At 41.6% G+C, this 22,720-nt stretch overlaps 1 protein-coding gene across 1 annotated transcript in view; it reads left to right on the top strand.

Annotated features, from left to right (window-relative positions):
• Positions 1-21,519, top strand: part of tmem178bb (transmembrane protein 178Bb) — a 238,436-nt gene extending 216,917 nt beyond the window's left edge. Inside the window, exons 3-4 of the mRNA XM_060903297.1 lie at positions 7,556-7,693; positions 21,269-21,519. Of these exons, the coding sequence (XP_060759280.1) occupies positions 7,556-7,693; positions 21,269-21,519 (389 nt within the window). The remainder of the gene's footprint in view (positions 1-7,555; positions 7,694-21,268) is intronic.
• Positions 21,520-22,720: the final 1,201 nt, after the last annotated feature.

Raw genomic sequence — 22,720 nt, 5'->3', positions numbered from 1 at the left:
AGATGCAGCACTACCTTCATAAAATCAGTCAAATGTTAACTGCTTTTCACAGCTTCGGGGTTCCCAGTTCGATCCTAAACTAAATTGGCCCTTGGTGTGAATGTGTGTGTGAACGTGCATGTATGGACTGGCATCGCACCCATAGTGTACCGCCACATCACATCCAGTGCTTTAGGGACAGGGTTTGGATCCACCACAACCCGGAATGGAATAAGTGGTTACTGAAGAAGAATGCATGACCGATTTTCACAGAATGTAATTTGTCTCAACTTCTTGCATCTAGGAAGTAAAATATACGGTACCAGCACTGCTTATAGTCTATCTGCTGTAAACTGCAGTGGGGCTGAATGCATAACCTTCAGAGGTACAACAACCTCTGAGAACCAATGTCCAATGAAGCGCCATCTGCCAAATTCCTGTCCAATCAAAGAACTCCCATGTGTGCAGTTAAGTGGGCTGGAGAACCCATGGAAAACTGATGAAGAGAAACAACTAGTAAAAATAGCCCAAGAAAAATAGCTAATAATTATTAGTCATTGGGGCAAAGGGTCACCGATTCGATTCCTGGGACCGGAAGGAAAAATGTGAGGGGAGTTGAGTTAATGAACAACACTTTCCCTTCCCTCTGTATCATGGCTGAAGTGCCCTTGAGCAAGGAACCTAACTCCCAACTGCTCCCTGGGTGCTGTTAGCATAGCTGCCCACTGCTCTGGGTATGTGTGTGTGATCATTGCTCACTTGTGTGCGCATGTCTGTGTGTTCACTGCTTCAGATGGGTTAAATGCAGAAGAGGAATTTCGCTGTGCTTGAGTGTACATGTGATAAATAAAGGCTTCTTATTATTATCAAAGTATTAGAGAAATGTGAATACAAAGCAACAACCTTCAAAATAACTTGAGCATAGTGCGTCTTGCCAGAGCTGAACTAATCAGTCTTTTTTTGGGGCTGTTGTTAGCACACATTAAAAGAAAATCCACCCAAACAACTTGCCTATTAACCATTATACAGTAAATTAACATGCAAATTTCAGTGGCATCCTATATATCCCCATCCATCCATTATCTGTAGCCACTTATCCTGTTCTACAGGGTCGCAGGCAAGCTGGAGCCTATCCCAGCTGACTATGGATGAGAGGCGGGGTACACCCTGGACAAGTCGCCAGGTTATCACAGGGCTGACACAGACAACCATTCACACTCACATTCACACCTACGGTCAATTTAGAGCCACCAATTAGCCTAACCTGCATGTCTTTGGTCTGTGGGGGAAACCGGAGCACCCGGAGGAAACCCACACGGACACAGGGAGAACATGCAAACTCCGCACAGAAAGGCCCTCGCCGGCCGCTGGGCTCGAACCTAGATCCTTCTTGCTGTGAGGCGACAGTGCTAACCACTACACCACCGTGCCACCCACCTATCTATACATGTGTGTAACAATTTTTAGTTGACTTTTAAAAATTTAAATGTTTTTCATCTACGTTTGTCTACAGTATTTTCACATCAACTTTCATGCTTAACATTGCTGTCAAAGACATCACAACTGTGATTAAAAAAAAAGCTCCTGCATCACATAATGACAGCTCATCCTCGCTGTCACTCACTCTATATTCAGATGAGATGAGGCCTAATTGCCAGCTCTTTCCGCATACATAATTATACACCTCTGCTTTCATGCACAAGAGAGCAGCACAGTGCATTCATTCAGTGGAAAGCACCTCTTGTCAATGCTCAAATTCACCCAAAAGGTGAGGAAAAAAAAAAAAAAAGATGTACAGATGCACAGACACACAGGTGCCTGCTGGTTTTAGCAACACAGAGATCTATATCAAGTGGAGGCTAAATACTGTTTGAGTCACAGTTAAACGTGTTACTGACTGTGGCGCCTCCTTTTGCACAATGACTTTGCTTTGGTTCCAGAACCTTCCAACCTTCAAAATCTCTCTGTAACGTCCCTCAAAAGCCAGTATCTCACTGGGCTGCAACAGCTTGCGAACGTCATTCACGAGAGAGTTTCAAAAGTGTCTTGAAACATTCGTGGGGCTTCTCAATTTCCTCGCATGAGTCGCAAAGTGTTGCTCCTTCGTCGCTGAAATTTTGAACATGTTCAAAAAATTTGTGCGACAAAATTTCTCTCAAAATAGCCGCAAATGTGTCGCTGGTGTCGCAAAGCCGTCACGAACCCTTCTCAAGTCAGTTTCCGTGAGACAGGAAATGCAAGTTCAGCCAGTATCTCACTGGGCTGCGACAGCCTGCGACTAGTTGGAGACACAATTGCGGTAAAATATGCGAATATCAATTCAGTGTGATTCCAAGTGAAAATTGTCGCTAATTCGCATATTTTATCGCAATTGTTGTGTCTCCAACTAGTCGCAGGCTGCTGCAGCCCAGTGAGATACTGGCTTAACCTCAACATAGACTCACCTTTTTCTGTGTGTTCCTGGCTGATCTCTGTAATTTCTCAGAGAGTACAAGGTGTCCAGTCTTTGCCCAGTCTGAGAGCACCATTAAATCTCCTGACCAGGTCCAACCACACAAGGTTCTTCTTACATTCGCATGAGAAAGATTTATTCACCAAAGTGAAGATGAAACATGTGCAACAGAACTGGAGAGTGCTTTCTTTTGGGGGGGGGGGCCTTCTTTTTGAATTTTTCCTCTCCAATTGGGTCACCTGCCAATTGCCATCCACTACCTAACTCTCCTTATCATACAACTACCAACTGAGGAAGGTGAAGGCTCACATGTGCTTCCTCTGAGACATATACCATAAAGCCAGTCAATTTTTTAAAATGCTCCTCGTGCTTTATCACAGGACAGTGTAACATACTCCAAAAAATAAATAAATAAAACGCTATCCACCATCTTACGCATACATGAGCTCCCAGACATCCGCAGTTGTCTAGTGTTGCGCTGATTGACTGGGTAGGAAGAAGCAGCCATCCCTCACATGCAGAGATCATGGCTAATTTGGCCTTCTTGGCTCCCAACCGTCAGTGGCTGTTGCATTTATCAGGGTTTGAACTTACAATCGAAGGAACGAATGCTTTTCTGTTGAGCCACTCAGGATGTCCCAAGAAAGAATTTTTAATCACCGCCACCCTGAACACTGCCTTACAGCATTCTAGACAGAAAACTCTGTGTCATTATTAATGTATAGGGACTATCTGAATGCTATTGCTAGCCCTTGTATTTGGGGTTGTAGCCCAGAAAATCCACAGCACATTTAGAAAAGAGTTGTAATACCAGAGGTTAAACTGGGATTTAAGAGGTGATGGATCAACAGTGATATCATTGGAAATGTAAAAAAAAAAAGTTTAGCTATTTCAGTCTCTGTAGTTTAATTAACTACAAGTTGGCACAAAATACATGATACATAAATCTGGGACTGGGATTATCAAGTGTCAGACTGAGTGAGGTTTCTCTGGCTCCAACTTGTTTTCTAGTTGCATTAAAATTATGTAGACTCTGTAAGAAAAAACACACTGTCCTACCATTAAGACTTACTGAAATGTATATTTAGGTATTACAACTGGTATTACGAATGGTATTAGGGATTACAACTGGTATTACAACTGATATTTGGTATTACAACTGGTATTGAGAAGAAAAACTTGTTTGATCACACGCTTGTGAAATTCCTCTCTGCATTTAACCCATCTGAAGCAGTGAACACACACATGCACACACAAGTGAGCAATGAGCACACACATGTACCCAGAGCAGTGGGCAGCCATGCTAACAGCGCCCAGGGAGCAGTTGGGAGTTAGGTACTACAACTGGTATTACAACCGGCATTGGGTATTACAACCGGCATTATGACTTATGACAAGGTAATAGGTATTACAACTGGTATTACAACCAGTATTAAGTATTACAACCAGTATTAGGTATTACAATCGTTATTACAACTGGCATTAGGTATTACAACTGGTATTACAACCGGTATTGAGTATTACAACTGGTATTAGGTATTACAATTGTTATTACAACTGGTATTAGGTATTACAACTGGTATTACAACCGGTATTGAGTATTACAACTGGTATTAGGTATTACAATTGTTATTACAACCGGTATTAAGTATTACAACCAGTATTACAATTGTTATTACAACCAGTATTAGGTATTACAACTGGTATTACAATTGTTATTACAACCGGTATTAGAACAAGTATTAGGTATTGCAACCGGTATTAAGTATTACAACTGGTATTACGACTATTATTATGACAGGTATTACAACCAGTATTAGGTATTACAATTGTTATTACAACCGGCATTAGGCATCACAACTGGTATTACAACCGGCATTAGGTATTACAACTGGTATTATGACTTATGACAAGGTAATAGGTATTACAACTGGTATTACAACCAGTATTAAGTATTACAATTGTTATTACAACTGGTATTAGGTATTACAACTGGTATTGAGTATTACAACTGGTATTAGGTATTACAACTGGTATTATGACTGTTATTATGAGAGGTAATCGGTATTACAACTGGTATTACAACCAGTATTAGGTATTACAACCGGTATTAAGTATTACAACCAGTATTACAACCGGTATTAAGTATTACAACCAGTATTAGGTATCACAATTGTTATTACAACCGGTATTAGGTATTGCAACTGGTATTAGGTATTACAACTGGTATTACAATTGTTATTACAACCAGTATTAGAACCAGTATTACGACTATTATGACAGGTAATGGGTATTACAACCGGTATTAGGTATTACAATTGGAATTACAACCAGTATTAGGTATTACAACTGGTATTACAATTGGTATTACAACCAGTATTAGAACCAGTATTAGGTATTACAAACGGTATTACAATTGGTATTACAACCGGTATTAAGTATTACAACCAGTATTACAATTGTTATTACAACCAGTATTAGAACAAGTATTAGGTATTGCAACCGGTATTAAGTATTACAACTGGTATTAGGTATTACAACTGGTATTACGACTATTATTATGACAGGTATTACAACTGGTATTACAACTAGTATTAGGTATTACAATTGTTATTACAACCAGCATTAGGCATCACAACTGGTATTACAACCGGCATTAGGTATTACAACTGGTATTATGACTTATGACAAGGTAATAGGTATTACAACTGGTATTACAACCAGTATTAAGTATTACAACCAGTATTAGGTATTACAATTGTTATTACAACTGGTATTAGGTATTACAACTGGTATTACAACTGGTATTGAGTATTACAACTGGTATTAGGTATTACAACTGGTATTACGACTATTATTATGAGAGGTAATCGGTATTACAACCAGTATTAGGTATTACAACCGGTATTAAGTATTAAAACCAGTATTACAACTGGTATTAAGTATTACAACCAGTATTAGGTATTACAATTGTTATTACAACCGGTATTAGGTATTACAACTGGTATTAGGTATTACAACTGGTATTACAATTGTTATTACAACCAGTATTAGAACCAGTATTACGACTATTATGACAGGTAATGGGTACTACAACCGGTATTAGGTATTACAATTGGTATTACAACTGGTATTAAGTATTACAACCAGTATTAGGTATTACAATTGTTATTACAACCGGTATTAGGTATTACAACTGGTATTAGAACCAGTATTAGGTATTGCAACCGGTATTAGGTATTACAGCTGGTATTACAACCAGTATTGGGTATTACAATTGTTATTACAACCGGCATTAGGTATCACAACTGGTATTTGGTATTACCACTGGTATTATTTGGTATTAAACTGGTATTATGACTGGTATTTGGTATTTCGACTGCTATTACAACTCTTTACTGCAAATTGTACTTGTAAGAGTACATTTTTCCACCTCTATATTGGTGATACTCTGTGATTTACAGTAGGCCTGAATGATGAATGAAAACAGCAGTGATCTACTCGGTCTCAAGTTTTGAATCAACGACAAAAAAGCAGCAGTGACATTTAAATAAATTGTATTTGTAAGCATAATGTCGTTTAACCATTTAACCTTACTCAAGTACATATGTAAAGACCAAGATGTACTTTTACTATGTTACAGCGTTCCTTTTTCCACTACATTTTTCTGTGACTGAGTCTATAGTATAAATTGCGTGCACTACACATGGGCTGTACAAGGCAATTATGAGTAAAGTCTTTAAATTAGCTATGCTAAGGCATCTGACCTTCTTGATTATAATATTCACACAGCAGCAACTAGATGCCTTTACTGAAGTAATAAATTTCACAACCGTGTAATGTAAGAACTTATTCATAAAGCAGTGTGAAACTGTATTACATCATCATCATCGCCATGCTATAATGAACATTTCTGCCAAACTATAGTATCATATTCACCCAAAGTAAAGTGGAGCAGCTCAGTTCTCTTGACCACAACGAATGAATGAAAAACATGCTAACATGTTATAGACAAAGCCTGTAAGCCTAGTCATTCCAAGATACCTGACACTGAACAACAATCTTCTGCCTATTGTTTTGAAAACTGTCATGAAATTTTAACAGTGCCACCTACAGTCCTGGAGCACTCGTACACAATGCCCAGTACAAAACCGCAGAGTTTTAGCAAGCATGTAAGCTCAGGAAGGCAATTTGGTTTTCACACGCAACCCTCACAGATGTCACATTACTACACATGAATATGTTTTTCTTTTCTAGAAACACAGTGCTGATTGCAAATAGTATTTTGTATGCAATGATTTAAGCAATAAGCAGCTGTGTGTGTGTGTGTGTGTGCGCGCGCGCGTATGAGATAGCAAAGGAACATAAGAGCAGTCTGTTTTGATCCGTATGTCCTAGTTAAATGAGAATCACACGTCTGCGGTGACAGTTGTGTAAAACTGTAATCTCAAAACACAGCCGTCTTGCTCAGGAAGATCAAATATGGTTTTCTAGCTCCAGCTCAGTTTCATCCAATATCTTCAGTCCTTCTCTCTGAGGAGAACCTTGCAACCTTTTCACATCCGGCTGTTGTCTCAGGGTTTTGGGCCACTCATACTGAGAGAACTCAACTGTGAGATTAAAAACAGCACACAGACGCTGAAGCTGTGTGACCTGGCCTTGAGTTTACATAGTTGACCCTAATAAATATACAGCATGTGCTTTTATGCTCCTCTACACACCCACCCACCACCCACACAGTATATACAGTATAGATATACACACACACACACACACACACACACACACACACACACACAGAAGGAAAACAGCATGGAATTCATCCTGCTGAAAAGTAAAGGAATAGTCTTTGAACTAAACAAGAGCGCAATTGCTGCTTTCATTTTTAATCTGTGTTTACAGATTATTACTTTGATTCACACGTTCTTGGTTTCAAAATACTGTATAGTGCTTTTAGGCTAAATGATTAGCATACACGATTGTGTTCAAACCAGGATGAAGGTAATATGAATGAGAACTGTTCCATAACTGAACAAAAAATACATTTAAAAAGCTGTATGTTATGAGTTCTTGAGTTATGAATTGCAGTGGACCTGACCTGGTGTTGTGTGTGTGTCTGCATAGACCTGCGTAGGATGACGGCGGGCTTCATGGGCATGGCCGTGGCCATAATCCTTTTCGGCTGGATCGTTGGCATGCTTGGCTGCTGCTGGGACCGAGGCCTCATGCAGTATGTGGCGGGTCTGCTCTTCCTCATGGGCGGTGAGTCAAATAACACACCAGGCTTGTAGTACTCGAGTCTGACTCATGTCCTAATTTTAAGGACTCGTGACTTGAGTTGGATTTGAGCACTGATGACTCGGACTTGGACTCAGACTCGTACATTAACTGCATTCGGACTCCTAAATTGGAGACAAGGACTCGGATTTTTATTTATTTTTTGTAACATATCATAATAATTTGGCATGTTTATATCTACATAAATTTGTATACTAATTTCGTGCAAGAGAATGCACATTCACCTGTTCATAGGTCATGTTCAGGAACAAACTAACACTAATGGCGCCAAAATGCCTGGAGAGAAGCTCCTAGGATTGTCCGCTTTGCTTATACAGACTTCTTGTGCAGTGGGGAAAAAAATGCGCTGCTATGTGTTCCATATGTAAAAAAAAAAAAAAAACTATCGAGGAGATGACGGGGGCGGCACGGTGGTGTAGTGGTTAGCGCTGTCGCCTCACAGCAAGAAGGTCCTGGGTTCGAGCCCCGGGGCCGGCGAGGGCCTTTCTGTGTGGAGTTTGCATGTTCTCCCCGTGTCCGTGTGGGTTTCCTCCGGGTGCTCCGGTTTCCCCCACAGTCCAAAGACATGCAGGTTAGGTTAACTGGTGACTCTAAATTGACCGTAGGTGTGAATGTGAGTGTGAATGGTTGTCTGTGTCTATGTGTCAGCCCTGTGATGACCTGGCGACTTGTCCAGGGTGTACCCCGCCTTTCGCCCGTAGTCAGCTGGGATAGGCTCCAGCTTGCCTGCGACCCTGTAGAAGGATAAAGCGGCTACAGATAATGAGATGAGATGAGGAGACGACGGGGACAACCTCGAACTTCAATCGTCATTTGGCAAGACTCCACCCAGAGAAGGAAGTGACACGCTATGTTCATTGCTCTGTTGATGATAGGGTTTGCTGACTGATGAACTAGCTAGTGTTAACCCTCTCTCATGTTATTTGCCCTGTTGATAGTGGGCAGGGCTTGCTGAGCGATGAACAAGCTTTTTATCTATAGCCTATGAACTAAAATGGGACAGTCAAACAGTAACGTTAGTCCAACACAGTAGCAGAGACGCTTTCACATAAAGGCAGCAACAGCCACCGTCAAATGGTGCAGGTGGAGTCTTGTTCTCGGACTCGACTCAAAATTTTCTTTCATGACTTGAACTTGACTCAGACTTGATCACTGGGGACTCGAGACTGAACTTGGACTCGAGGTTCAGTGACTCGACTACAACACTAACACACACACACACAAACACAGTGTGCAGCAGAGGCTGGCAGAGTACCTGTGACGAGTCAATCAATATGAGACGATGGTGTTATGAATAAAATGTCCAGGAATGTTTTTTTTTTCAAGGAAACTCATTATAGTGATTAAAATCTCAACATAATAAAATACAACTTTTGTGCACAAAGCACTGTGAAAGTCTCATTTAAGTAAAGTTGTTAAAAGCACTTAAACTTTCTCTGCTCTTTATACTGACTATTTTTTCCGCATGCTGCCCATTGAAGAGCTTTAATTACAGATTAGAGCTTGGTGACAGGTGTAGGCGTGCGGCAGGGTTAATTTTATAAAAATTAATTTTCTTTTAAGTTCACAGTGTTGAAGCATGTCTCACTTTTGTACAGCAGTAGTGTACTGCAGCAAGCTAGTTATTACTGCCATAGCAGTATACAGTGCTAGTCACTTAGACACTGAAACATTGATGCACTGCGGTTCAGGTGTCTTTGAGTTCCCCAAAAAAAACCTTAACACTTTTTTCTTATGTTTTCATTGAAGGACAAACAGAGTGTAGATAGTAGGACCCATTTTGTTGCAATGACTGAAGATTAAAAAAAAATCGTTTCGCCTTGTCACATAATTAAAATCAGCAGCTTATGCAATATACACCAAGTCTGTATATTGAACTTAGGTGGTTTGGGTTTCAATTCATTTTTTGTCCCTCATTACAATATGAAGGGCACGTTTCAACATCGCAATATATTCGTTACAGTACAATATATTTCTTGTGTGCAATATATTTATACATATTCTGTATAGTGCAGTGTTGTAGTCGAGTCACTAAACCAAGTCCGAGTCCAGTCTCAAGTCCCCAGTGTTCAAGTCCAAGTCATTAAAGAAAATTTCAAATCAAGTCCACTATTGATCCGAGTCGAGTCCGAGAACAAGACTCCAACTGCACCATTTGACGGTGGCTGTTGCTGCCTTTATGTGAAAGCGTCTCTGCTACTGTGTTGGACTAATGTTAAGTTTATTAGCATTTATATAGCGCACATAATTGTACAATATATATATATACACACACACTATGGCACTTAACAACATGTAAAAAGTAAAATAGAATAAAACTAGATATAATTTTAAATAATAAAATAATGATAGAGATAAAATTTAAAGTAAAATTAAAATGTAGACTAGAAATAAATTTAACAAATTAAGAATAATAAAATGAAAATAAATAAAAATAAATAGAAATTAAGGGGGGCAGCACGGTGGTGTAGTGGTTAGCACTGTCGCCTCACAGCAAGAAGGTCCGGGTTCGAGCCCCGTGGCCGGCGAGGGCCTTTCTGTGCGGAGTTTGCATGTTCTCCCCGTGTCCGCGTGGGTTTCCTCCGGGTGCTCCGGTTTCCCCCACAGTCCAAAGACATGCAGGTTAGGTTAACTGGTGACTCTAAATTGACCGTAGGTGTGAATGTGAGTGTGAATGGTTGTGTGTGTCTATGTGTCAGCCCTGTGATGACCTGGCGACTTGTCCAGGGTGTACCCCGCCTTTCGCCCGTAGTCAGCTGGGATAGGCTCCAGCTTGCCTGCGACCCTGTAGAACAGGATAAAGCGGCTAGAGATAATGAGATGAGATGAGAAATTAAGGGGTAATTTAACAACTTAAGATCTTAAAAAATCCACTGGCCACGTTTGTAATCTATGAACATGACCGGGACTGTTTATGATTTGAATTTTAACTCAACATATTATGGAAAGCCCTGGAGAAAAGATGAGTTTTCAATTTGCTGCGAAACTCCTCACAAGAGTCAATTGATTTTAAGGATACTGGGAGGTTATTCCATAGTCTAGGACCACAAACACCAAAGGACCTGTCAGCAAAGGCCTTCCGTGTAGTTTTAGGAATGGTAAGAAGAAGACCTTGACCTGATACTCGAGTTGATCTCATAAATTCCCTGACACTAAGTAAGTCACTAAGGTACTTCGGGGCGAGATTATGGAGGCACTTGAAAACTAAGAGTGAGCTTGAACTCAATCCTGAAGGCAATTGGCAACCAGTGTAGGTCATATAGTGCATGAGTGGCACTGTCAGACCGTTACTGCTCGACTGCCCCATTTTAGTTAATAGACTACTGATAAAAAGCTTGTTCATCGATCACCAAGTCCCGCCCACTATCAACAGGACAAATAACATGAGAGAGGGTTAACACTAGCTAGTTCATCGCTCAGCAAGCCACGCTATCAACAGAGCAATGAACATAGCGTGTCACTTCCTTCTCTGGGTGGAGTCTTGCCAAATGACAATTGGAGTTCGAGGTTGTCGCCGTCGTCTCCTCGATAGTTCTTCTACATATGGAACACATAGCAGTGCATTTTTTCCCACTGCACTAAAAGTCTATATAAGCAAAGCAGACAATCCATTAAAAAAGCCATTTTAGCATCATTAACGTTAGTTTTTTCCTGAACATCATGCATGAACAGGTGAATGTGTATTCTCTTGCACGAAATTAATATAAAAATTAACGTAGGTATAAAAATGTTGCCAGGCAAAACAAACCTTGCCCGGTAGCACTTATGATGAATATGAAGGAAGATATCGCAAAAAAAAAAGAAAAAAGTACCCTATGGGTCCATGTGGCTACTGCTTATAAATAAAATTGTTTTCTGATCCCATGTCCATACAGTAAATATAGCATATATATTAACTCTATGAGGCAGTAGCCACAAAAATGAAGCGTAATCCAATAATGAACAATTTAAAAATCACAGAAGTAAACTATACCAAGTGCCTGTACTTTATATTATTCTACTCTTACCTCTTACAGTTTTCGAAACTGAAACCTTCGAACCGAGGCTGACATGCACACGCTGTCACCATGACCCAAACTCTTATTTCCCGGAAATGGCCCGGCGCTAGAGCTCAGTGGAACGCACTTTCCCTCTGTAATAAGCATAAACATGTCTGAAAGTGATTTCTTTAGTCTAGTCTAATAATAATAATAATAAAAAATCTACAGAGTGGGGAAGTTATCATTACTGGGGTTTAAATTGGGCGTGGCCAAAACCCCTTCCTATGTAAATGAACCAAGAAACCATCCAATGACAGCACAGTGTATGCAAATGAGCTGGGTAGTGATCCAATCAGCATGTTTGTGAGAGGAGTCTTTCCAAGGCAGCGTTTCTGCAGTCTGAGCTCAGAGCTTTTTTTTTTTTACCGTTTTGGTCACCGTGACCTTGACCAGATGACCCTCAAAATGTTGGCAGTTCTATTTGAGACCATTGCCCATCTATCCTGAAAGTTTCATGAAGATTGGTCCAGCCATTTTCCCATAATGTTGCTAACAAAAAAAAAAAGGAACCCGACCGAAAACAATACCTCGCCCTGCTTACTCCGTAGTGGGCAAGGTAAATATCTTATGCCAAATTATTATGGTATCTTACAAAAAATAAAGAAAAAAATCCGATTCCTTGTCTCCAATTTACGAGTCTGAGTCCAAGTCATCAGTGCTCAAGTCCAAGTCAAGTCCTTAAAATGAGTCGGACTCACTCTTTTTTTTTTATATATATATATATATATATATATATATATATATATATATATATACACACACACACACACACACACACACGCGTGCATATTTTGTCTATTGTGTATATTCTGCAGAGCACTCCATCACATTCTTATTTTTTATTCTATTTATTACATTCTATTTTACTCCCTTTCCTTTTTACTACTCCCCCCCAAACTATCTTTACGACCTAGAGACCATTGCAATAAGCATTTCACTGCATGTTGTATTCTGTATGTGACAAATAAATATGAATTTGATTCCAATTTGATTTGAGCTGCACAGGAAAATGACTTAAAGCTAGGGTAGGTAATTTTGTAGAACTCAGCAAGAGTAAGCTAGATCTTGGAAGTATTCAACTGAAAATTCCCACCGCCTCCCTTTAGCCCTCCCTCCAAAGCCACTCATCTAAAACACATGAATGCGCACTGCCTGACTACTACTAGACCATGAGGAGAGAGTTAGGAGGAGGAGCATAGCACATCATTGTCATATCCAACTACCTCATGTTTCATTCATGTAAGAAAACACCTAACATTATTATAATGAATGTGGTTCCGGGTTCGAACCCAGTGGCTGCCGAGGGCCTTTCTGTGTGGAGTTTGCATGTTCTCCCCGTGTCTGTGTGGGTTTCCTCCGGGTGCTCCGGTTTCCCCCACAGTCCAAAGACATGCAGTTAGGTTAACGTGGGGCGGCCTTGGGCTGGAGTGCCCTTGAGCAAAGTACCTAACCCCTGACTGCTCCCCGGGTGTTCTGGTGTGGCTGCCCACTGCTCTGGGTGTGTGTGCGCGTGTGTTCACTGCTTCAGATGGGTTCAATGCAGAGGATGAATTTCACTGTGCTTGAAGTGTGCATGTGACAAATAAAGGTTTCTTCTTCTTCAACAATGAACATGGCTATTGTTAGTACTTACAGCTGTCAACTAGCTCCCTAGCTTTAGCAGTTTGTCTGCAATATGTCTGTCTAACCTAGTGGAAGACTCTGATCATGTGCATTGAGTGCACTGGGAGAGTGTGTGTAGGTTGGTAGTCAGACAGGCCATCCAATCATTTCATTTGGACCAAGTGAAATAATTGGACAGGATTTTTACAGCCCCGTGACTGCCACAAATGACAATTTTTTTTTTTTTAAATTGTCAAAGCATTTGATTTATTCGTTGCTGTCAGGATGTAAAAAAAAAAAAGTTTCAAAAGATTTACCTGCCCGATAGCTTTAAATGTGACTATTTTCTTCACTCATGCATACATGTCAACCTTTGGTCAATCAAACCTGTATAACCAACCTCCAAAATCCGTATTTCCCTTATAAAATCCGTATAAGATGCAAATTAAAATAATTTACCTAAAATTTGAATGATAATTAACAATGATACAGTGGGGCAAAAAAGTATTTAGTCAGTCACCAATTGTGCAAGTTCTCCCACTTAAAAAGATGAGAGAGGCCTGTAATTTTCATCATGGGTACACTTCAACTATGAGAGACAGAATGAGAAAAAAAATCCAGAAAATCACAGTCTGATTTTTAAAGAATTTATTTGCAAATTATGGTGGAAAATAAGTATTTGGTCAATAACAAAAGTTCATCTCAATACTTTGTTATATACCCTTTGTTGGCAATGACAGAGGTCAAACGTTTTCTGTAATGGCCCTGTCACACTATAGCGTTTTGTTCGACGTTTGGTTGCGTTTTTAAAAATTTGAGAAACGCCGGGGAACGTCGACGTTCTTCAAATTAAGTTTCTAGGTCAACGATGTCTTGTAACGCTTGGGTAATGCTCAGCCAACGTTCCCTCAGTGTCAGACGACGTTTGTGGTCCAAAATAGCAGCAAAACCTAGCGTTCTCATAGCGTCCACAGCGCTTTGATAGCGTTATCATAGCGTTTGGGTAGCGTCTGCCTTGCGTCCAGGTAATGTTCTGGACGTTACACAGACGCTGGAAAAATTCAGAACGCTGACAGACGTTAGAAAGATGTTGAAAGAGCGTTACATGAGCGTTAAGAACGCTCGGCGAACGCTGACGAACGCTGAAAAACGTTGGCGACACGCTGGACAGACGTTCGATGGACGTTACACAGGCGTTAGGCAAGCGTTACCCAAGCGCTAGGCACGCGCTGGACACTCGACCCTGATGGGCCGGCGTCCGCCTAGCGTCCAGGGAACGTCCTGACTTTCGAGTAACGTTCGAGTAACGCCCGCAAACTTTCGTGTAACGTTCCTCTAACGTGTAAGTAGCGTTTTGATAGAACGTCCTGAATTTTTGTGCACACCCAAAACTATTTTTCACCCTCAGCGTTCGCCGACGTCCCTTGACGTTCCCCAACGTTTGCCAACGCTCGTCTAACTTTCTTGTAACTTTTTTCTAACGTTCTCGACGTTCCTCTGCATTTCGCAACACGTTACTCGAACGCTGGTGAGAACGTCATAGTGTGACAGGGCACTAAGTCTTCACAAGGTTTTCACACACTGTTGCTGGTATTTTGGCCCATTCCTCCATGCAGATCTCCTCTAGAGCAGTGATGTTTTGGGGCTGTCGCTGGGCAACACGGACTTTCAACTCCCTCCAAAGATTTTCTATGGGGTTGAAATCTGGAGGCTGGCTAGGCCACTCCAGGACCTTGAAATGCTTCTTACGAAGTCACTCCTTCGTTGCCCGGGCGGTGTGTTTGGGATCATTGTCATGCTGAAAGACCCAGCCACGTTTCATCTTCAATGCCCTTGCTGATGGAAGGAGGTTTTCACTCAAAATCTCACGATACATGGCCCCATTCATTCTTTCCTTTACACGGATCAGTCGTCCTGGTCCCTTTGCAGAAAAACAGCCCCAAAGCATGATGTTTCCACCCCCATGCTTCACAGTAGGTATGGTGTTCTTTGGATGCAACTCAGCATTCTTTCTCCTCCAAACACGACAAGTTGAGTTTTTACCAAAAAGTTCTATTTTGGTTTCATCTGACCATATGATATTCTCCCAATCCTCTTCTGGATCATCCAAATGCTCTCTAGCAAACTTCAGACGGGCCTGGACATGTACTGGCTTAAGCAGGGGGACATGTCTGGCACTGCAGGATTTGAGTCCCTGGCGGCGTAGTGCGTTACTGATGGTAGTCTTTGTTACTTTGGTCCCAGCTCTCTGCAGGTCATTCACTAGGTCCCCCATGTGGTTCTGGGATTTTTGCTCACCGTTCTTGTGATCATTTTGACCCCACGGGGTGAGATCTTGCGTGGAGCCCCGGATCGAGGGAGATTATCAGTGGTCTTGTATGTCTTCCATTTTCTAATAATTGCTCCCACAGTTGATTTCTTCACACCAAGCTGCTTACCTATTGCAGATTCAGTCTTCCCAGCCTGGTGCAGGTCTACAATTTTGTTTCTGGTGTCCTTTGACAGCTCTTTGGTCTTGGCCATAGTGGAGTTTGGAGTGTGACTGTTTGAGGTTGTGGACAGGTGTCTTTTATACTGATAACGAGTTCAAACAGGTGCCATTAATACAGGTAACGAGTGGAGGACAGAGGAGCCTCTTAAAGAAGTTGTTACAGGTCTGTGAGAGCCAGAAATCTTGCTTGTTTGTAGGTGACCAAATACTTATTTTACCGAGGAATTTACCAATTAATTCATTAAAAATCCTACAATGTGATTTCCTGGATTCTTTCCCCCCATTCTGTCTCTCATAGTTGAAGTGTACCTATGATGAAAATTACAGGCCCCTCTCATCTTTTTAAGTGGGAGACCTTACACAATTGGTGGCTGACTAAATACTTTTTTGCCCTACTGTATATCGAAGTTACTTTTTATTCAACATTAATAACAATAAACCTTCAGAATTAATACAAAGCTCCAATGTTTGACAAAAACACAAAGTGTCACTCTAATGTTCTGAATTGTACTCCATGACAGCTTTTTTTAGCAGTCTGCACCAATACCTCACTAGGCTGCATGTCACAGCAAGTGTCTGTGTTGATCTTGCCGGAGTGCCCATTCAGAATCTTTTGAGTCGCTAGTGAAAGTCGCTCAGGTGGAAATACGCATTTCAAACAAAATGTTACTTCCCAGTTGGCGGGATTCTCGCAATGCGGTGTGCGCATGATCAAAAGTGGAATGAAGTCTCGCTACCACAAGATAATGCGTGATTTCATAAGACTCTTTACTGGCTGTTTGTGCTTTCTGTGGTGTACAGTACGTTTGAAAATGTTATGCGCTCTTTTATCATCGTGGGAATTGATTATAGCGCTAAATAAATATTGAAGTTTTTTTAAAGAATCCGTATAACTTTATTTGTACGCCCGTATACTACGTTTATTGAATCAAATCCGTATAAAATACGGACATTCCGTATAGGTTGACATGTATGCTCATGCTGAGGTAAAAGTGCACACAATGACCTTTCAGTGACTGGCAAGTTGCTTAAAACTAAATTACACCACATATACCGCATAGTGGCGGCACGGTGGTGTAGTGGTTAGCGCTGTCGCCTCACAGCAAGAAGGTCCGGGTTCGAGCCCCGTGTCCGGCGAGGGCCTTTCTGTGTAGAGTTTGCATGTTCTCCCCGTGTCCACGTGGGTTTCCTCCGGGTGCTCCGGTTTCCCCTACAGTCCAAAGACATGCAGGTTAGGTTAACTGGTGACTCTAAATTGACCGTAGGTGTGAATGTGAGTGTGAATGGTTGTCTGTGTCTATGTGTCAGCCCTGTGATGACCTGGCGACTTGTCCAGGGTGTACCCCGCCTTTCGCCCGTAGTCAGCTGGGATAGGCTCCAGCTTGCCTGCAACCCTGTAGAAGGATAAAGTGGCTAGAGATAATGAGATGAGATACCGCATAGTTTTTTAATGGTTACATATTCACACAAAACCCTTTTGCTTTCCATCATTAAAAAATGTTAATCTTCCCACTTCATTTGCATTGACCAGTTGCTGTCTACACTCCTTGGTGTAGTTGTTTTTGTGCAGCGTATTTTGATAATCTAATATGTACCTGATATATCAAAGTCTTCAGGGATTTTTTTTCACAACATTACATCATATTGTTTGGCACAGCCAGCCAGACATCTCCCCTCCAGGAAGTATGCTGAAAGCTTTAATGTAGATGTTGATTTTGGTGAACACGGCGGCCTCCCCTCACGTCACACTGCCTCTTCTGTATGCACTGTGCAACTCCAGAGCTGTGGGGAGCAAAGCGAAGATGCAATTAAAATGGGTGGCATTAATGTAGTAGTCTACTCTTGAATAATAAGGAGGCAATTAAAAAGCCAATGAAGATGCTCAGTCATAAAAACAGAAGGTTCCACTGAGGGTCAGGGGCTGCGCGTTCGCTCGGTCACAGCATACACAAGATGCGTGATGTAAGGAGTTAGAGTGGTTATACAGTGGATATAAAAAGTGTACACACCCCGTTAAAATGATAGGTTTTTCTGATGTTAAAAAAAAGACCATGATAAATAATTTCAAAACTTTTCCCACCTTTAAATGTAGTCTATAACCTGTACAATTCAATTGACAAACAAATCTGTTAGAGGGAAAAACATCTCATTTCATCTCATTATCTCTAGCCGCTTTATCCTGTCCTACAGGGTCGCAGGCAAGCTGGAGCCTATCCCAGCTGACTACGGGTGAAAGGCGGGGTACACCCTGGACAAGTCGCCAGGTCATCACAGGGCTGACACATAGACACAGACAACCATTCACACTCACATTCACACCTACGGTCAATTTAGAGTCACCAGTTAACCTAACCTGCATGTCTTTGGACTGTGGGGGAAACCGGAGCACCCAGAGGAAACCCACGTGGAGAACATGCAAACTCCGCACAGAAAGGCCCTCGCCGGTCACGGGGCTCGAACCCGGACCTTCTTGCTGTGAGGTGACAGCGCTAACCACTACACCACCATGCCGCCCGGGGAAAACATATAAAATAAAAAAAGTACAATAAGCTGGTTGCATAAGTGTGCGCACCCTTAAACTAACACTTTGTTGAGGCACCTTTTGATTTCATTACAGCATTCAGTCTTTTTGGGTCGGAGTCTATCAGCCTGCCACATCTAGACTTGGCAATATTTGGCCACTCTTCCTTGCAAAAGCGCTCCAAATCTGTCAGATTGCGAGGGTGTCTCTTGTGCACAGCCCTCTTCAGGTCACCCCACAGATTTTCAGTTGTATTTAGGTCTGGGCTCTGGCTGGGACGTTCCAAAACTTTAATTTTGGTGAAGCCATTCTTTTGTTGATTTTAATGTATGCTTGGGGTCATTGTCATTCCTGAAAGATGAAATTCCTCTTCATCTTCAGCTTTCTAGCAGACACCTGAAGGTTTGGGGCCAAAATTGACGGGTATTTAGAACTGTTCATAATTCCCTCCACCTTGACTAAAGCCCCTGTTCCAGATGAAGAAAAACAACCCCAAAACATGATGTTGCCACCACCATGCTTCACCATGGGTATGGTGTTCTTTTGGTGATGCGCAGTGGTGTTTTTGTACCAAACATACCTTTTGGAACTGTGGCCAAAAAGTTCAACCTTGGTTTCATCAGACCATAACACATTTTCCCACATGCTTTTGGGAGAGTTTGTCATGAGTCTGCTCCCTGCTCTGCTAATTGGGTAATTTTCCACCACACACTGCCTGGCTGCCACACCCCCTCACACTCTCACTCTAACCAATCAGGAAGCTCACCTGCTCTAAGCCCTTAATCACTGTCACCTGCTTCTTGTTACCTGCTCCTTGTGTGAGTGTATTTAAGGCACAGGTCTCCAGACATTCAGGGTGTTTTCACACTTGGTCCCTTTCAGCCATCTAACCGAACTCAGATCGATGACTCAGCATTTTTTGCGCATATGTGAACACTCCAACCGTACCCAGACCCCTTTAAAGCGAACCGAACGGAGACCACCTCAGGAGGTGGTCTCAGTACGGTTCGCTAAAAATCAACGGTACGGTTCGCCTAACCTGCGCATTGTGAACAAAAAGCGCACCGGGTTCACTTCACCGTTTTCACTGTAGTTTAACCTTTTTCGTTTGCCGTAGTTGGTCACGTGACTGTAGCAGGGAAACTCAACTTCCTTTTGGAACTTACCACAGCCGCTTTACAGTTCTCTGAACTTACTGACTGATGAGTCGGCCACAGTAATATAACTATATTATAAATATATATATAATAAATTTATTTTCCTTAATCCGCACTATTTTGATCAAAGAATACAGCAGGGCAAGCATGGCAGCAGACATTTTGATTCAAGAGAAAATTACCCAGAATTCCGTGCACTGGGGGTCTGAGGGCTCTAGAGGACCTGGTGTGAACAGAAAGAGGACTGAGGCCCCATCAAAGCTTAACTGGACCAGAAAGAGAACCCAGACCTCTTTGTAATAAATTCACAGTGTGAACACAAAAAGAACTGAGTTCTTTTTCTGTTGGTCCACTTTTTGGTCCACTTAAAGAGGACTGAGTCTGGTTCCTTTAAAGGGGACCAGGTGTGAAAACACCCTCAGTGTCAGTTCGTCTGCGAAGCAACACGTTCCTGTTTGCTGCTCTCTACACAACTGATCTCCGTCTCTGAAAACTTGCCTGACCCGACTACGACTGCTTTCCTGCCCCGTACTACCTGCCAACACCTGCCTGCCCCCCGCTCCAGTCTGTTCCCGGTGTTGTTCCAGCTCCTGAAGCCACTCTCTCCAAAGGACCTCCTGCCACTGCGCGCTCGGCCGCAGCCACCACTCAAACTCTCTCTCTCTCCCCATCTCCTTTCACCTTTATCAATAAATCAACTTGTGTTCGTGACACGCACTTGGTTCTCCTGTCTCGTACTTGACAGAGTTGATGTATTTTTTTTGCAAAATTTAACTGGGCCCAGATGTTTTTCTTTGTAAGAAAAGGCTTCCGTCTTGCGACCCTACCTCATAGTCCAGACATATGGAGAATACGGGAGATTGTTGTCACATGTAGTACACAACCAGTACTTGCCAGAAATTCCTGCAGCTCCTTCAGTGTTGCTGTAGGCCTCTTGGCAGCCTCCCTGACCAGTTTTCGTCTTGTCTTTTCATCAATTTTGGAAGGACGTCCAGTTCTCGGTAATGTCACTGTTGTTCCATATTTTCTCCACTTCTTGATGACTGTCTTCATTGTGCTCCATGGTATATCTAATGCCATGGAAATGTTTTTGCACCCTTCTCCTGACTGATACCTTTCAACAATGAGATCCCTTTGATGCTTTGTAAGCTCTCTGCGAACCCTGGCTTTTGCTGGAGGATGCAACTGAGGAAATGTCTGAACTTTATTTGGAGTTAATCAGAGACATTTTAATTGATGGCAGGTGTATACTCAAAAGGACTGAATGCTGTAATTAAATCAAAATATGTTTCAACAAAGTATTAATTTAAGGGTGTGCACACTTGTGCAACCAGCTTATTGTATTTTTTATGCCCCCCCAACAAACTTGTTTGTTTTTCAGTTGAATTGTACAGGTTATAGGTCACATTAAAGGTGATAAAAGTTTTGAAATTATGTATCGTGATCTCATTTTTTTTTTACATCAGAAAAACCTAATCATTTAACAGGGTGTGTACACTATTTATATCCACTGTACATATAGAGACCAAGTGTCATTATTATAATTAACGAGACTTTTGATTATTGAAACCATACATCCATTTACAGTCGTTTCCAATCTCGATGTATCACATTTTGGTGTTTTGAATCATTCAAATAAAAATGTGCGTCATTTCAGTGCTCTTTTAAGAGCTTTGCATTGTGAATGGTATCAATTTTAACTTACGTTGACTTTTTTTTTTCCCCCAGGTACCTTCTGCATCATCTCGCTGTGCACCTGTGTAGCAGGAATTAACTTTGAGCTTTCTCGCTATCCGCGCTACCTGTACAACCTCCCAGACGACATCAGCCACGGTTACGGCTGGTCCATGTTCTGTGCTTGGGGTGGCCTGGGCCTGTCGCTCATCGCCGGCTTCTTCTGCACGCTGGCTCCCTCCGTTCAGCCAATCCCACGCTCTACCTGCCCCAAATCTCGGCAAGAAAATGGCACAGTGTGTTAAGCGGAGGCTTCCGACAAAGCCACTGTGCAGCCACATGCTGAGTGAAGAAAATAAACAATACGATGACTGATTATCAAAATCATACGTTTGTTCCCGAGTCATTTCTGATCTCACCAGTCAGACGCCATTTTCGTGTGACTTTGCAAATGATCACTACCCTGATCGTTCCATGACAAAAAAGAATAGACGAAAGCCAGTATGTTACTGAGATACCGAAATGAAGATACTAAACAGGAACAGTATACGTTTCAGGATTATATCTCTTTCCCATTGAGAACAAAGGGAAAGGAAGCATGAAATGGCGACTAATGGAGATTTGTGCATCAGTATATGAAAATACAGCAGCATGAAACTTGAAAGGTGTGTAAGAGTTTCTAGCTGTTCTTAGTTGTCTCTTTATTGCTAAATTGGTGCTTTTGGGGTTGAAAAGCAAAAATCCCAAAATAGTGTATGTGTTTTGTGTTTGAAGAGTTGCTGAACGGGAGACAGTGCCAACCTATATCTAAGGAGGGTAACAATGCAAATGACAATAGAAACATTTTGGAGCAATGGATCCTGTGATACAAATGGACCAATATAGTTATAGTGAACGGGAGCAGCACTGGATACTGGACACAACCACAAGCCCTTCAGTCTGCAGACAAGAACTCGGCACTGTAAGAGAACATTTCGAGGAATGGTTCCAGTGTCTCTATATTGCTATATTGCAAATTGTAAAGAATATTCCAGAACAAATCATTACCATGAGGAGAAATTTCGGAGAGTTTCATTTCTTCCATCCTCCAGCAGGATCATTTAGATGTTTTCAACAACATGGTACTCCACCTTTTTTTTTTTTTTGTCTGCTTGATTTTTTTTTTCTTTCATTGACATGTACCATGATTGAGTGTGTGTACACATGTAGCTACCTGTCCTCCATTTTTCTCTTATGGTGGAAGGGTGGGTGTTTAGTTTCTGTAGAGGAACGAAGGAGGTTAACAACAGCGTCAGGAAAAAAAAGAAAGAAAGAAACTGCCAGAAAGTTTAAACTCAGTAGGTTAGTTCTTTGATAAACAGAAAAAAAGGAAAGATGCCATATCTTGTTCAAAAAAAAAAAAAAGAAAGCACAGTTTTTATAGAGACAAAGATGACGCAGCGTCGCAGTCGCTGTCCGTGAGATGGTACTTATTCCATTTAATTGGAAGAAGCCCTCGTTCAAAGC

The sequence above is a fragment of the Neoarius graeffei genome, chromosome 21 (assembly GCF_027579695.1).
Source record: "Neoarius graeffei isolate fNeoGra1 chromosome 21, fNeoGra1.pri, whole genome shotgun sequence".
NCBI lineage: Eukaryota > Metazoa > Chordata > Actinopteri > Siluriformes > Ariidae > Neoarius > Neoarius graeffei.
This window is presented reverse-complemented; position numbering and strand designations above follow the sequence as displayed.